The sequence below is a fragment of the Lolium perenne genome, chromosome 2 (genome assembly GCF_019359855.2).
Source record: "Lolium perenne isolate Kyuss_39 chromosome 2, Kyuss_2.0, whole genome shotgun sequence".
NCBI classification, from domain to species: Eukaryota; Viridiplantae; Streptophyta; class Magnoliopsida; order Poales; family Poaceae; genus Lolium; species Lolium perenne.
This window is the reverse complement of record NC_067245.2, coordinates 127,282,412-127,297,591: the sequence shown is the minus strand read 5'-3', so window position 1 is coordinate 127,297,591 and position 15,180 is coordinate 127,282,412. Positions and strand designations below refer to the sequence as shown.

General features: G+C 43.7%; 1 protein-coding gene across 1 annotated transcript; it reads left to right on the top strand.

Annotated features, from left to right (window-relative positions):
- Window positions 1–5,175: 5,175 nt before the first annotated feature.
- On the top strand, window positions 5,176–13,245 carry LOC127333482 (histone-lysine N-methyltransferase, H3 lysine-9 specific SUVH3). The gene is made up of 3 exons (XM_051359866.2): window positions 5,176–5,438; window positions 9,351–12,125; window positions 12,849–13,245. The coding sequence occupies exon 2, from the start codon at window positions 9,458–9,460 to the stop codon at window positions 12,074–12,076; it is 2,619 nt and encodes an 872-aa protein (XP_051215826.1). The 5' UTR covers window positions 5,176–5,438; window positions 9,351–9,457; the 3' UTR covers window positions 12,077–12,125; window positions 12,849–13,245.
- The last annotated feature ends 1,935 nt before the right edge of the window (window positions 13,246–15,180 follow it).

The following is a 15,180-nucleotide window of genomic DNA, read 5'->3' as shown; positions in this document are numbered from 1 at the left end:
CAAAAATAGACACTCCTCCATGGTATGTGATTGTTGGACGGCACCCGAAGGATTCGGTTAGCCATGGCTTGAGAAAGCAAAGGTGGGGAGGAGTGTCATCATAATAAAACTAAAATAAAAAGGCACTCCTTCATGGTATGAGATTGTTGGCAGGCACCCGAGGATTCGGTTAGCCATGGTTTGTGAAAGAAAGGTTGGAAGGAGTGCCACACAAAAATAAAATAAAATGGGACCCGCTCTTTGAAGGTTTGTCTGGCAAGGGGGTTAGAGTACCCACTACCATTCGTTGACAACAACAAACACCTCTCAAAATTTTACTTTTATGCTCTCTATATGTTTTCAAAATCAAAGCTCTAGCACAAATATAGCAATCAATGCTTCCCTCGTCGAAGGGCCATTCTTTTACTTTTATTGTTGAGTCAGTTCACCTATTTCTCTCCATCTTAAGAAGCAAACACTTGTGTGAACTGTGCATTGATTCCTACATACTTGCATATTGCATTTGTTATATTACTCTATGTTGACAATATCCATGGGATATACATGTTACAAGTTGAAAGCAACCGCTGAAACTTCATCTTCCTTTGTGTTGCTTCAATACCTTTACTTTGAATTATTGCTTTATGAGTTAACTCTTACGCAAGACTTATTGATGCTTGTCTTGAAGTACTATTCATGAAAAGTCTTTGCTATATGATTCATTTGTTTACTCATGTCATTTAGATTGCTTTGATCGCTGCATTCATTACATATGCTTACAATAGTATGATCAAGTTTATGATGGCATGTCACTCCAGAAATTATCTTTGTTATCGTTTACACTGCCGGACGACGAGAAACTAAGCTTGGGGATGCTGATACGTCTCCGACGTATCGATAATTTCTTATGTTCCATGCCACATTATTGATGATATCTACATGTTTTATGCACACTTTATGTCATATTTATGCGTTTTCCGGAACTAACCTATTGACGAGATGCCGAAGGGCCGCTTCTTGTTTCTGCTGTTTTTGGTTTCAGAAATCCTAGTAAGGAAATATTCTCGGAATCGGACGAAATCAACGCCCAGCATCCTATTTTTCCACGAAGCTTCCAGAACACCCGAGAAGGACCAGAGTTGGGCCACAGGGGCCCCAGGAGGGTGGCCGGCGCGGCCAGGGCCTGGCCCGTGCCCCCTATCTCCTCGCCGCCTCTTCGACCCTCTGATGCCGCCTCTTCGCCTATATAAAGGTCCTCGACCTAAAACCACGAGACGGAAAAGCCACGGTACGAGAAACCTTCCAGAGCCGCCGCCATCGCGAAGCCAAGATCTGGGGGACAGGAGTCTCTGTTCCGGCACGCCGTCGGGACGGGGAAGTGCCCCCGGAAGGCTTCTCCATCGACACCGCTGCCATCTCCACCGCCATATTCATCACCGCTGCTGTCTCCCATGAGGAGGGAGTAGTTCTCCATCGAGGCTCGGGGCTGTACCGGTAGCTATGTGGTTCATCTCTCTCTCCTATGTACTTCAATACAATAATCTCATGAGCTGCCTTACATGATTGAGATTCATATGATGATGCTTGTAATCTAGATGTCGTTATGCTAGTCAAGTGAATTTTACTTATGTGATCTCCGGAGACTCCTTGTCCCACGTGTGTAAAGGTGACAGTGTGTGCACCGTGTGGGTCTCTTAGGCTATATTTCACAGAATACTTATTCACTGTTATGAATGGCATAGTGAGGTGCTTATTTATATCTCTTTATGATTGCAATGTGTTTTGTATCACAATTCATCTATGTGCTACTCTAGTGATGTTATTAAAGTAGTTTATTCCTCCTGCACGGTGTAATGGTGACAGTGTGTGCATCGTGTTAGTACTTGGCGTAGGCTATGATTGTGATCTCTTGTAGATTATGAAGTTAACTATTGCTATGATGGTATTGATGTGATCTATGCCTCCTTTCGTAGCGTGAAGGTGACAGTGTGCATGCTATGTTAGTACTTGGGTTAGTTATGTTGATCTGTCATGCACTCTAAGGTTATTTAAATATGAACATCGAATATTGTGGAGCTTGTTAACTCCGGCATTGAGGGTTCGTGTAATCCTACACAGTTAGTGGTGTTCATCATCCAACAAGAGGGTGTAGAGTCTAGCATCTATCTATTTATTCTGTTATGTGATCAATGTTGAGAGTGTCCACTAGTGAAAGTATGATCCCTAGGCCTTGTTCCTAAATATCGCTATCATTGCTTGTTTCTTCGTTCTACTGCATCTGTACTGTCCGCAATATTACCACCATCAACCACACGCCAGCAAAGCACTTTTCTGGCGCTGTTGCTACTGCTCATACTTATTCATACCACCTGTATTTCACTATCTCTTCGCCGAACTGGTGCACCTATTAGGTGTGTTGGGGACACAAGAGACTTCTTGCTTTGTGGTTGCAGGGTTGCTTGAGAGGGATATCTTTGACCTCTTCCTCCCTGAGATCGATAAACCTTGGGTGATCCACTTAAGGGAAACTTGCTGTTGTTCTACAAACCTCTGCTCTTGGAGGCCCAACACTGTCTACAAGAATAGAAGCTCCCGTAGACATCAGACATCACGAGGAGTTCCGGAATGGTCCGGAGAATAAGATTCATATATAGGAAGTCATTTTACAAGTTTGAAAATGATCCGGTGCATTTATGGAAGGTTCTAGAAGGTTCTAGAAAAGTCCGGAAGAAATCACTATGGAAGGCGGAGTCCCGGAGGGACTCCACTAGGATGGCCGGCCAAACCCTAAGGGGAAGGAGTCCTAGGTGGGCTCCACCTTGGTGGCCGGCCAGCCCCACCTCAAGGAAAGGTGGGAGTCCCACCTTGAGTAGGACTTCCCCCTTGAGTAGGTTTTCCACCTTTGGGAAGTTTTGGTGTTGGGGTCTTATTCGAAGACTTGGACTACAACTCTTGGGGCTTCCACCTATATAATGAGGGACAAAGGGAGGGTGGTCGGCTACTCAAGCCTCCAACCTTGGCTGCCCCCCTTTGTGGCCGGCGCCCAAGGCACCCCCTCTCCCCAAACCCTAGCGCCCCTCCTCCACTACTTCTCCCGCATATGCTTAGCGAAGCTCCACCAGAGATCTCCATCGACACCGCCACCACGCCGTCGTGCTGCCGGGATTCCGAGGAGGATCTACTACTTCCGCTGCCCGCTGGAACGGGGAGAAGGACGTCGTCATCAACACCGAACGTGTGACCGAGTACGGAGGTGCTGCCCGATTGTGGCACCGTCAAGATCTTCTACGCGCTTTTGAAAGCGGCAAGTGATCGTCTACCGCAGCAACGAGAGCCTCCTCTTGTAGGCTTTGGAAATCTTCAAGGGTTAGTCTCGTTCATCCCCTCGTTGATCCCATCTTCTAGATTGCATCTTGGCTTGGATTGCGTTCTCGTGGTAGGAAATTTTTTGTTTTCTATGCTACGAATCCCATCAAAATTGCTGCAGAACTGGAGAAAGGGATTACGGGTATGATGGACTGGTGGTGCAATGTTCAATTGTTGGTTTTGATGCTGGGATGGTTATTGGCGAAACTATTATTTTGATGGTGCGATGTTCCACATTAAACTGATGATGGTGCAACTTTGCATGCTTAACTGTGATCTACGTTTGCTTGTAATAATTCACTTAACACACATATTATATGCATGTAATTATTCTTGTAACTTTCGTGGATTCGGTTGTTGCAAGCAAGCCCCTTGGTCCGTTTTATTTCATGTACTTCCAAATGTTTACCCTAGAAAAAGGATGGGCATACTAATAATACTGGTTCACTGGACGGTCCCACGCGGAAAGCTAGTGTCGGTACCTGATGCAGGCCCAAGTGCTGCAGGTCATGTACATGTGTGCAAAACATGGCTCTATCCGCCTAACATATGAGCCCTAGTGTTATATATCTTGGACTCTTGTGCGGGTAGGTGTGGATCCAAGTCGGAGAACGAGGCGCTAGACAGAAAAGTATGTGAAAATACGCAGTTGGTGGGTCATATGTGCCGAGAGGCAAAACTCGGATCTTGTGACACACTTCATCCCCCCATGAGGGCGCAACTCAGTCCGCCCATGGATGGCGAAGAAAGATATTGGAGAATCGTTGACGTCAAGAGGCCGCCCCGTCATATTTTCTCAGGCCCGAGGGGGGCACACCTTGATCTGTGACACGAAAACGCAAAATCACCACGAGAAATGATATTCGTTGATGGATCTCTCAAACGCTAGCATTGATCCGTCATCGATTCTCAAACGTGTTGTAGTGCGAGTCTCTTTTCTTTTCCGAGGGTTAGTCTGACACTTGCAAGAAACGTTCATCTAGGACCACTCAAATCATATATAAGCATCCTTCATTGTCCAGACATATTGAGTGTTAGGGTTGGCTACTTGTAGTTTTGTTGGTACCTCTAAGTTATACCTTCAAGATCAGGGCATCCATTTAAGGCTTAAAACCTATGAATGCTTTGTCAATTGTAGTTTTTGAATTTCCAAGGTTGCGAATGCCTTAACATGTTAGCGCACAACCTACTAATAATGTTTTAGCATTTCACTAGCCATTGCTCTCTTGCATCCTGGAAATTTTGACCAAAGTCTTTAGAAATCTCAGTTTTTTCCTTACAACTAGTGTCTAGGTTTTGAGAAGTGGTCGATATAAGCCACCCTACCTATAGGGGGTCGCTATCCTTTTCGCATTTATTACCGTGATTCTCAGTTTGAGTTCTGTTCTCTCCCTTCCTTTTGTAAGATATTTTCAAGCAAAGGCGAAGTTTTTATTACTCTTAGCGGTGACGCCACCTATAGGTTTGACATTGGTCGAGAGTCTTCAGGTGAAGAAGCCAAAATATTATGAGGGTTGGAGATCTTGTGCCACAAGATGAAGAGTTTTACCGTGATAAGTTTTACCGATATACTAGCAATTATTTTGTATTGGAGGGAGTAGCACTATCGTACTTACTGTTCCAATGAAATTGTTATATCTATATATATCGGGGCCTTTATTGTCCTCCTGACCGGGCCTACAGTCGGGCCCTGGCTGGGCCAGGATTGATCACTGATCGGGTCCGTCATCACGACATCCATCAGGCCTAGCTCGATTTGCAGCTCTAGCCCTATACTTGCTTTCTCTCTATAAAAATAAAAAGAGAGCACTAGTACTGCTCCGATCCACCCTGCCAGCCAGCCACGAGGCTACTTCGATCCCCCTCTCCATCGCTCCCTCGTCGGGTCCGATGCCCTAGCTCGGCGGCCGTCGCTCCTCCAGTTCCCACCCGTCACTTGCCGCTTCCTCCCACCGTTGCTCCGCTGTCCCAGAGCTCGTCACACCGCCACATCCCTGCCGCCGACCGCCGCACTTGGAAGAACCAGATCGAGACCAAGAGCCGAGACGGGAGACGCGACGCACACTGCCGTACCCTTCGCCATCTCCATCTGGGTGAGTATGATGGGGTTCTGGACCGTGCTGAGCTGAATCTTCTTTCTCTTGTGTCTCTCGTCCTGTTACGCAGGAGAACTACCATCCTTATTGATTCGTGAATAACCGGTTGCTACACGAAGAGGCTAATGTCTGCTCTTCAAATCGAATGATGCTGTATTCGATGTCCTGAGCTATATGCACCGCATGCCATATATGCACATTTTATGTCCTATTCTAGAAACGGCAGCACTGTTGTGAGGTTATCTACTTATCTTCACCTAAGTTTAGGTAAATGTTTTTCAATATAAATTTAAAATTCACACAAATAATAAGTGTTAAATCTAAATGAAGATTTTGAAATTGAGAAATGAAATTGGTACTGCAATGTCAGTGCCCGAGCAGCATATTGGATAGGATGGCGGTGTGGGTTTGCAGGTGGTGGTCAGCTAGGCGTTGAAGGGATATGCGGGGGCTGGTGGTGGGTCGGTGAAGATGGCCACGCATATTTTGTGGGGACATATGCTGCCTTTCGGAGCCTGATGTGCCATAACCATGGTTAAAAAAAGGTGCGCCTAGGCATGCGCTTAAGCGCTCTTGGGCGCTAGATGACAACAAAATGCCTAGGCATGCGCTTAGGCGAGATAGGTGCAAGGTGGAGGCAAAACTAGGAATTATCGCCTAGTGCTTTTTTGAACACTGGTCCTGTTGTGTGCTCAAGCCTTACTGCCAAGGTTCAAAATATCGGATGTCAGCCTTATATTGGTTTTGCTTGAAAAAAGCGATATGGTCAAAATATTGCTGGATATGACCGATATTGTGGCCGGTATGATATAAACGATTTTTAGAAACCATGTTTAGCATGACGTGGCGTGTCAATTTTAAATAGTATTTTCATTGTAAATTTGGAGCCCCCTCCCATACAGCCTAAAACAATCCTTTCTATACTCTTCTCAAAGTCCCTGACATCTCGTCCCCATCATCCTATCTGCTCTAATGATGTCGTTCTATCTGGATCTGTTGTTGGTAAGCCCTAACTTCCTTTTCTTTGAGCAGTCAAATTCCGAGCTTTCTTTTTGTGGAGTATTAGTTTGATCCTTCTGTCTGTGAATCGCTCAGTTCCTATGTGTGTGCAAGATCAATCCTAGTAGAGTCCTGTGATCTGTTTTGTGAACCGAACGATAGGACTTCCTTAGGTACATGTGTCCACCTATGTTCAATTTAGATATGTGTCCACCATGTTTGTAGAGCCTATAACTCTAAAATCCTTTATTGGACTACAAGTAGAAGATTTTTCAACAACCTTTTGGGATTTTGCAGTGGGGTGCTGGAGATGATGGTGCCAGTATTTTCTGGTTGATAATTGGCATAATGTCAATTATATTAGTTGCTACCATCTATAATTCTCATAAGGTTAACCATTTAAGCATTAACTAGGAAAATGCCCGCGCGTTGCAGCGGAACCTTCAGTTCATCTCTAATATCTCTCGTGATTTGATCGAATTTCTAAGTAAACATGTTTGTGCCTTATAATGGAGAATAAATAAAACTACGCTATAGAGACATAAAAAGTAAGCTATCATTGGTATAGTTGAGTTGTTTCGCAAAACTATCTCGATCATTCTATCATCCTCTCTAACACCTGCAACGCCAAGGCGAATTCCCAACTATGTACACATGCATAAACATTGACATTTGACCTCTTATTAATGAATACACTAAATACACATTAGCATGCATCTTAACTACTATAATGTTATAAATTAATTGTCTTAGTTTTGTCTAGATTACATATGTGTAGATACATTTTAGTTTGTAGAAACATGCAAATGAAAATCGTGGTAGAGCTAGAGAATTAAAAGACAAAAAAAACATCAATTTAGGCCAGGGCAACGCAAACGGACGCTGAGTAACTTTTTGTGTCCACGGGGTCGAAAAATGCGTCGTGTTCCTGCTCCAGCTGGGCAACACATAGTGACCAGACCGTCCGCGGCGGACCTGGCCCAAATATGTGCCTCGGATACATCTCCGCGAACGCGCAAAGTGTCCGCTTGCGTCTGGCGGACGTTTTGTTGGGCCCGCCTGGCAGCAACCCTGGCTCGATGCGTCTTCTCAGGCGCGTCAGTACTGACGCCGAGGCGCTGCTTCGGTAGTCTGCGGCCGCGTAAATGGCGACCGCTCGCGTGGTGTGCGGCCGTCGCCTACCTTTGCGCACGAAGTAATGGCGATGCCACGGTGTCGTGGCCGTCGCCTGCCTTCGGCTTATATAAAGAGGGGTGCGGGCATCTCATCTCCTCCTACACAAAATCCTAGCCGCTGCAAAACCTCCACCGTACGCCGCTGCCGCTCAACCTCCACCTTTGCCACCATGAGCGTCCGGTATGTGTCGCCCCGCTAGAGATGCGCTTAGAAGAAAACCAAACATCAGCCACCATTGACGTAGTAGCACGAGCATTTGCAATGATTTCGGAGAGACGGACCAAATAAAGCCAACATTGTGAGAGCAGGCCGGCCAACACCTGGGCATCACGACTGAAGAGTTCGACCGGTACACTTAAAAGTTAGCCCCCACCGGCCCACCAGTCTGTAGGTGGCATCAGATCTACGTGCAAACAAAAAGGCCATTGTTTGCCTTCCTTGTTAGTTCATGTGAACCCAAGGGTCTTTGTGCAAAACGGCCGAACAGATAAGATAATTCAGGTTCATTGACCTTCTCCCGTGCGGTTCCTGGTCGGAGGATTTCCCCAGATCGAGCGTTGCTGGGAGCGCTGCCCAAGGGACCGCAACCAGGAGCCGCGAGTGGCCGCGCAGGTGAGCGCTTGCCAGCACAGTCAACCCACGTTGGGATTCTTCCGGGCGAGGCCACACACGTTGGCGGGCGCGAACGTGGGAGCTCTAGGTCACGCGTCGTTGGATACGAGCCAAGGTCCGCGCGCGTGCCGGGCTCTAGGCCTCTAGCTAGCCTGCGACCTGGGTGGGTGTGAGCTTCGTCGGTGGGCAGAGCAAAGAGATGCGAAGGAGAGGACGAAAAGGGTGAGCGAACCGGTACCATGACTTGGCGGTGGCAGTCTTTGTAATTTGCTCGAAGAATTAAGGGTAAAAAAAAAACAGACGAACAAGAAGCCTTATTTTCTTTATTATTAGGTATAGATTTATTACCAGCCATTCTTTTTGAAATCTGGTTGTTTAACTTGTTTTAACTGCAAAATGATGTTCTGTCTTCATCTCAATATCAATTGTTGTGTTAAACTTTCTATTTTTCAACTTGTTGGTACAAATGCGAAGTTCTATTCTAATCTTAGTTTCGTTCTACAGATTTAAATAGCAAACATGTATTGAATTTTGTACCGATAGGTTCTTTTTCTTTTGCTTATTTGTCGTGCTATGCTCACCTGAAGTTGCCTCAGCTCTGAGCCACGTGTAGTCGAAAAAACCTTAGAAAAAATCTCAATAGTATGCATTACTCTCTCCAAGCCCTGAGAAGTGTTGTTTTTAACTTTTCATGTTTTGCTGCCATAGCTTGTACAACAGGAAACAAAACAATATCATGGAAGCATTTTATGTCAAAGAGCCATGCTATATTTGCACTGACAATCTTAATATTACAAAATTAACAATGTTACAAGTTTCACTGATGGCACATGTACTAAGCACAATTGATTTATTTATCTTTCTTTAAAAATTTATAAAAGCATTTTCTTTGTTTGTTACGATTATGCTTTTAGTGTTGCATGTCTTCTTTTTAGTAATTGGTGAACTTTTTTTTTTCAGAGTACAGTAATTGGTGAACTGTTAATCTGTGATGAACAATCAGAATTTAGTGTTTTTCTAGATCTGCTGTTAATGATTCATGGTCTTCATCGAACAACCAACAGTTTAAGTTCTTTATCAATACCTTATATTCAGGATGCTGACTGGTCCTTTTGTTTTCAGTTTTCCCTGAAGTATGACCTGTGGACAAGTCTAGAGCTGTGGAGGAAGATACAAAGGAATTGCTGGCATAATTTTTCATCTGGGAAAAGATCATTTGACATCATAAAATGGCTGGAAATCAGCAGACGGCTTCAGTTGTGCTGAATGACACAACAGTCATTGATGCCAAACCGTTGCGCACACTGACCCCCATGTTCCCTGCACCGCTTGGGATGCACACTTTCACCCCTAAAAGCTTACCTTCAGTTGTCTGTGTCAGCCCGTTTGGACCATATGCTGGAGGTGCCTACCTGGGAATGCCTGCTGGTGTTCCACCAGTGTTTACATCTGCTCCTGCAGATCCCCACCTGGCGCAGCCATATATGGTTCACATGAATGGGGTTGCAAATGCTAATGGTACTGCAAACAACACAATGGTCACCCCTGTGTTGCAAACTCCCCCAGCGGTCTCTACACAGGAATCTGGTAAGAAGAAGAGGGGGAGGCCGAAACGTGTGCAAGAAACTACTGTTCCGTCCGTTCCTCCACTTCATTTGGTTCGTGCGGATCCTCCAGTTAATTTGGTTCCTGCAGATCCTCCAGTTAATTTGGTTCCTTCAGTTCCTTCAGCTCCCCCGGAAAGTAATGATATTGTTCTCCAGACACCCCCTTCTACAATTTCGCATGAATCTGGTAAGAGGAAGAGGGGACGACCCAAGCGTGTGCCAGATGTTTCTGTCTTACCAACTCCTTCAGCGCCTGTACCAGATGTTTCTGTCTTACCAACTCCTTCAGTGCCTGTACCGGTTGTTTCTGTCTTACCAACTCCTTTAGTGCCTGTACCGGATGTTTCTGTCTTACCAACTCCTTCAGTGCGTGTACAGGATGGTAAACCTGTCTCCCAGACACCTCCTGCATCCAGTGTGCATGAATCTGGTACGAATAAAAGGGGACGACCCAAACGTGTACAGGATAGTTCAGATACTCCAACTCCTACAAAAAAGAGTGAGCCCTTTATGCAGACACCTTCTGCAGTCACCTCACTGGAGGATGGTAAGAGGAAGAGAGGACGGCCGAAGCGTGTGCCTGATAGTTCAGTAACTGCTTCAAGTCATTCAGGCCTTTCAATAGATGCTGACACTGGTGACACATCAAAGCGTGGACGGCCTAGGAAAATTGATACTACCCTGCTGCACCTGCCTTCTTTGTCTTCAGATGACCCTAGAGAATCTGTAGATAATGTACTTCTGATGTTTGATGCACTGCGGCGGCGACTCATGCAGCTGGATGAGGTTAAGCAAGTAGCAAAGCAACAGCATAACATGAAGGCCGGAAGTATCATGATGAGCTCTGAACTTCGCGTCAATAAGAACAAGAGGATTGGAGAGGTTTCAGGTGTCGAGGTTGGTGACATGTTCTACTTCAGAATCGAAATGTGCCTGGTAGGGCTGAATAGTCAGAGCATGGCAGGGATAGATTACATGTCTGCTAAGTTCGGTAATGAAGAGGACCCTGTGGCCATTTGTGTAGTATCATCTGGAATGTATGAGAATACTGAAGATGATCCAGAGGTTCTGGTTTACGCAGGACATGGCATGTCTGGGAAGGATGATCAAAAGCTTGAGAGAGGCAATCTTGCACTGGAGAGGAGTTTGCATAGAGGTAATCCCGTTCGAGTCGTTCGCAGTGTAAAAGACTTGACTTGTTCAACTGGTAAGATATACATATATGATGGCCTTTACAAGATCAGAGAAGCCTGGGTGGAGAAAGGAAAGTCTGGTTTCAATGTGTTTAAACACAAGTTGCTCAGGGAACCTGGCCAACCTGATGGCATTGCTGTGTGGAAGAAGACTGAGAAATGGAGGGAAAATCCATCCTCTAGAGATCGTGTTATATTACACGACATATCACACGGTATGGAAAGTAAGCCTGTCTGCCTTGTAAATGAGGTTGATGACGAGAAAGGTCCTAGCCACTTCACATATACAACTAAACTTAACTACATGAATTCTCCGAGCTCAATGAGAAAGATGCAAGGTTGCAAATGCACAAGTGTATGCCTACCTGGTGATAACAACTGTTCATGTACACATCGAAATGCTGGTGACCTTCCTTACAGTGCTTCAGGCATACTTGTTAGCCGGATGCCTATGTTGTACGAGTGCAATGATTCATGCACTTGTTTACATAATTGCCGGAACCGGGTTGTGCAAAAGGGTACCCAGATCCACTTCGAAGTGTTTAAGACTGGAGATCGAGGTTGGGGCCTTCGTAGTTGGGACCCAATTCGAGCTGGCACATTTATCTGTGAATATGCTGGTGTAATTGTTGATAAGACTACTGTTGAGGCAGAAGATGATTACATTTTTGAGACCCCTTCTTCTGAGCAGAGCTTAAGATGGAACTACGCACCAGAATTACTGGGTGAACCTAGTCTTTCTGACTTGAATGAATCATCTAAGCAGCTGCCATTAGTTATTAGTGCAAAACGAGCTGGCAACATAGCTCGCTTTATGAACCACAGCTGCTCACCTAACGTTTTTTGGCAACCAGTTCTATATGACCATGGCGATGAGGGATATCCACATGTCGCGTTCTTCGCAATCAAGCATATTCCTCCAATGACAGAGCTTACATATGATTATGGTCAGAGCCAAGGTAATATCCAACAGGGAATTAATTCTGGGCGTCGGAAGTCCAAAAATTGCTTATGTTGGTCTCGCAAGTGCAGAGCTTCCTTCGGTTAAATAAGCAACCACATATGGGAATCATGGAAGCATAATTTAGCAGTTCGAGGTGCGTGATTTCTGATCTTTCTTTCTTTCTTTCTCAAGATTACTTCTAAAATTGTCATGCTTCCATTTTAGGGACTAGTATTATCTAATAGAGTTGATGTTCTAGTAATAAACTGTGATGCTTGTGCTCTGAAGGGTCTGATGTATTCTGAGATGTTGACTGATTCAAATATTCCAGTAGAGGCTTTCTATTTTAGTGTCTTTGAGTAAAAATTAAAATGGTAGGAGCTGGTTCCTGACTGCGCTCTTCTATAATACCGCACTCACAAGAGTAGTTAGATAAAGACTGTATTTTTTGTTGTTGTCTTGCATATTAAATTTCACTTCGGAGATGTGCTTCAAATTTGGCAATCTTGGTAACCAGGAATCAGAGAATAAATGAACTGTATATCCACTTGTAGGAATGTTTCTGTACGAGTATTGAAACAAGTTTCAAAAGCTCAATTTTGTACTGGATCGGGCCATCATATTAGTAAACCTCTTTGGACAGATTTATCAGATTGGGATATTCTTGATCGGTTTGGTTGGATGGATTATTTTAGAAAAAATTCCTCTCACAGGATTTACATTACTGAGCTTATTTGCCTTATTTATAGTTATGAAATTCGCACAAGGCTCAACACAGTGTCAAGCTAAAACTCTCTTTTCTTTCACATCCACCTTTAGATCCTGTTAAATGTATTTCTCAGTTCCTATCCCTGACGACCCAATCTTTTTGAAACAGAAACAGCTGATCGTTGTGGCATCAGAAGCAGCAGGGGTGTATTTCCTGTTCCATCCACAATTGAAATAAGTTTGCCCCTCTTCGTGGCTAGAATGCCAGAGTATAGAATTTTGTTGCCCAAAGCAAAGCACCAGATCTTTCAATAAGGGCAATCTATGTTTACTATGTTGTTAGTGTAGTTATCTGGTCCTGTCTAAGACCACCCAGTCGAACTTTATGTGTGATCGCAAGATCTTTCCAGAATCTTGCGGGGCAGTAGTGGATCTATCGTTTTATACTTTGTAATCCTAGTGGCTGCATAATGCATCCTGTAGTCTCCATGGAGAGTGAATGAAAGCCATAATAACTGTGTGGCAGCTGGGTTTAATAATTTCGAATTGGCTGTGTTCTTAGCATATATATATGCATGAAGTGAATCAGTAGGTAAGATGGTAGATTATCAATGTTATGATGTGAGCCGTGTTTCGTCAGCACCACTGAAGTCTGGATCAGTTTTGCTTTGGTTTTGGCTTAAGTGAACTGAGAATATAATGAGAATGTAGGAAAAGGTTGGTAAGGTCAGCCTTTTTCTAGAGATTACCAAAAGGTCCGTGATCTTTTATGCTGATGAATGCTAGGCAAAACCTCCGAAGTGTGAACGTCCAGTGTGAGAGCATCTCCAGCCAGCCGCGTCCAGAGGTCCAACAAAGGTATTTGGGTGCTTTCTAATACTAGTAAGCTTGCACGTGCACGCACGTATCCACTAATATGTATTCAGACAATCATGTTAGCACTCAAATTTAAATTGCTCTATGTTGAAAACTAACATAGCTCATGGATCCAATACAAAAAGAAACGTGAGTACATTTCAGTTTAGCTGTAGAGTCTGTCCTGATATATTCTCCCCGAGTTCTTCAGACAATGACCTTTTACCAAGTTGTCGAAGCAAATGCATCTGCTGGGTCTCAACAAAACTGAATGAACGCCTCTTGGATCATTTCTTACACGATGTTTTGATGCTAGTAATTTCTCATTAACATTTTTTGAAAGGACCAATATTATTAACATATATGACGAATCTTTACTTTTTCTATACAAAGTCATCTAAATGCACAAGCTTTTGGTACATCATCGAGAACCATTTGAAGCGGCTTGACAACAAATATGTTACCCTACGATAGTAACAAACCTCTCAAGAGTCACATATAGCAGCCGAAGTACACTACAAATATAGCCCCATGCAACAACACAAGGCCTTCGTTACCTGACACCAAGAAGCATCAATGTCTTCACTCAGTCACATGTGTGCAAAGACTTTTCGACATACATGATTTAACCAAGTATCGCAATGGGGTACCTTCATGCCACCTGTACAAAGGACCAAAGGAGATATGCATATCAACTATAGGACATCCATACCAGGACAACATGAACAACAGACGTTGAGCATCCTCTCTAACTCTCTCTCACTTTTTTCATACTCTTTTTGTTTTTTCTCACTCTTTTTGTTCACAACTCTTTTTTCACAAATCTTTTTACACAACACTTTTTTCACTATTCCTATTGAGGATGCTAGTTGCTGAAACTTCCACCATGATTAAGCATGCCTTCGGTTAGCGGTCCATTGCTCTTCTCTAACAATTCATGTTTACTTGCATAAATAATCTCTACTTATATCACAAGAGATGGCCATCAACAAAACAAAATAAATGTTGATCCACGCTGGCCTAGTGCAATACCCCAAGAGTGAAATATTGAGAGACTTCCCCAGTAAACATGGTTATGGTCTAGCTCAACACTCATAATCAGTCAAACCAACAACATGCATAGTGGTATTTCCGACCAAACCTTACTTTCTTATTATCTTTAAATTACACAAATAGGATATTTTGAAAAGATTGGAGGCAAAACACACACATTACAATTGGAATAGCAAGTGATATAAAGGCAGGTACCACAGACATTGGATTTGAGTTGAGATTGAAAACAAGTCTATGTTTGTGTAAGAATTCAAATCTTTTCGCTAGCAAGAAGTCTAAAAGCATGCAATAGTATCCATAGAGCTATTCATTCATTATCAAACAATGATACTTCAAATTAAACATCTATGTATACTTAGGTAGAAGCAACACTCAATAAGCCACATAAACAATTATCACTAAATAAAGCATTTGAAGCTAATAGTACTACGCACAATATAAATTTTAGCTTTTTAATGCATCCCTCTTCATCTTTTTTATAACAACGACTCACTTTCATGGAGGCATTTAAGAATATGATAATTTTATTTAAGTAGCAATCTAATATGAATGCAATGAATTTTTCATGATGGTAATATTTATTTCAAAGAAAA

Excerpts from the sequence above, each read along its gene's own strand:
- LOC127333482 (XM_051359866.2), top strand. The coding sequence starts at position 9,458 with ATGGCTGGAAATCAGCAGACGGCTTCAGTTGTGCTGAATGACACAACA.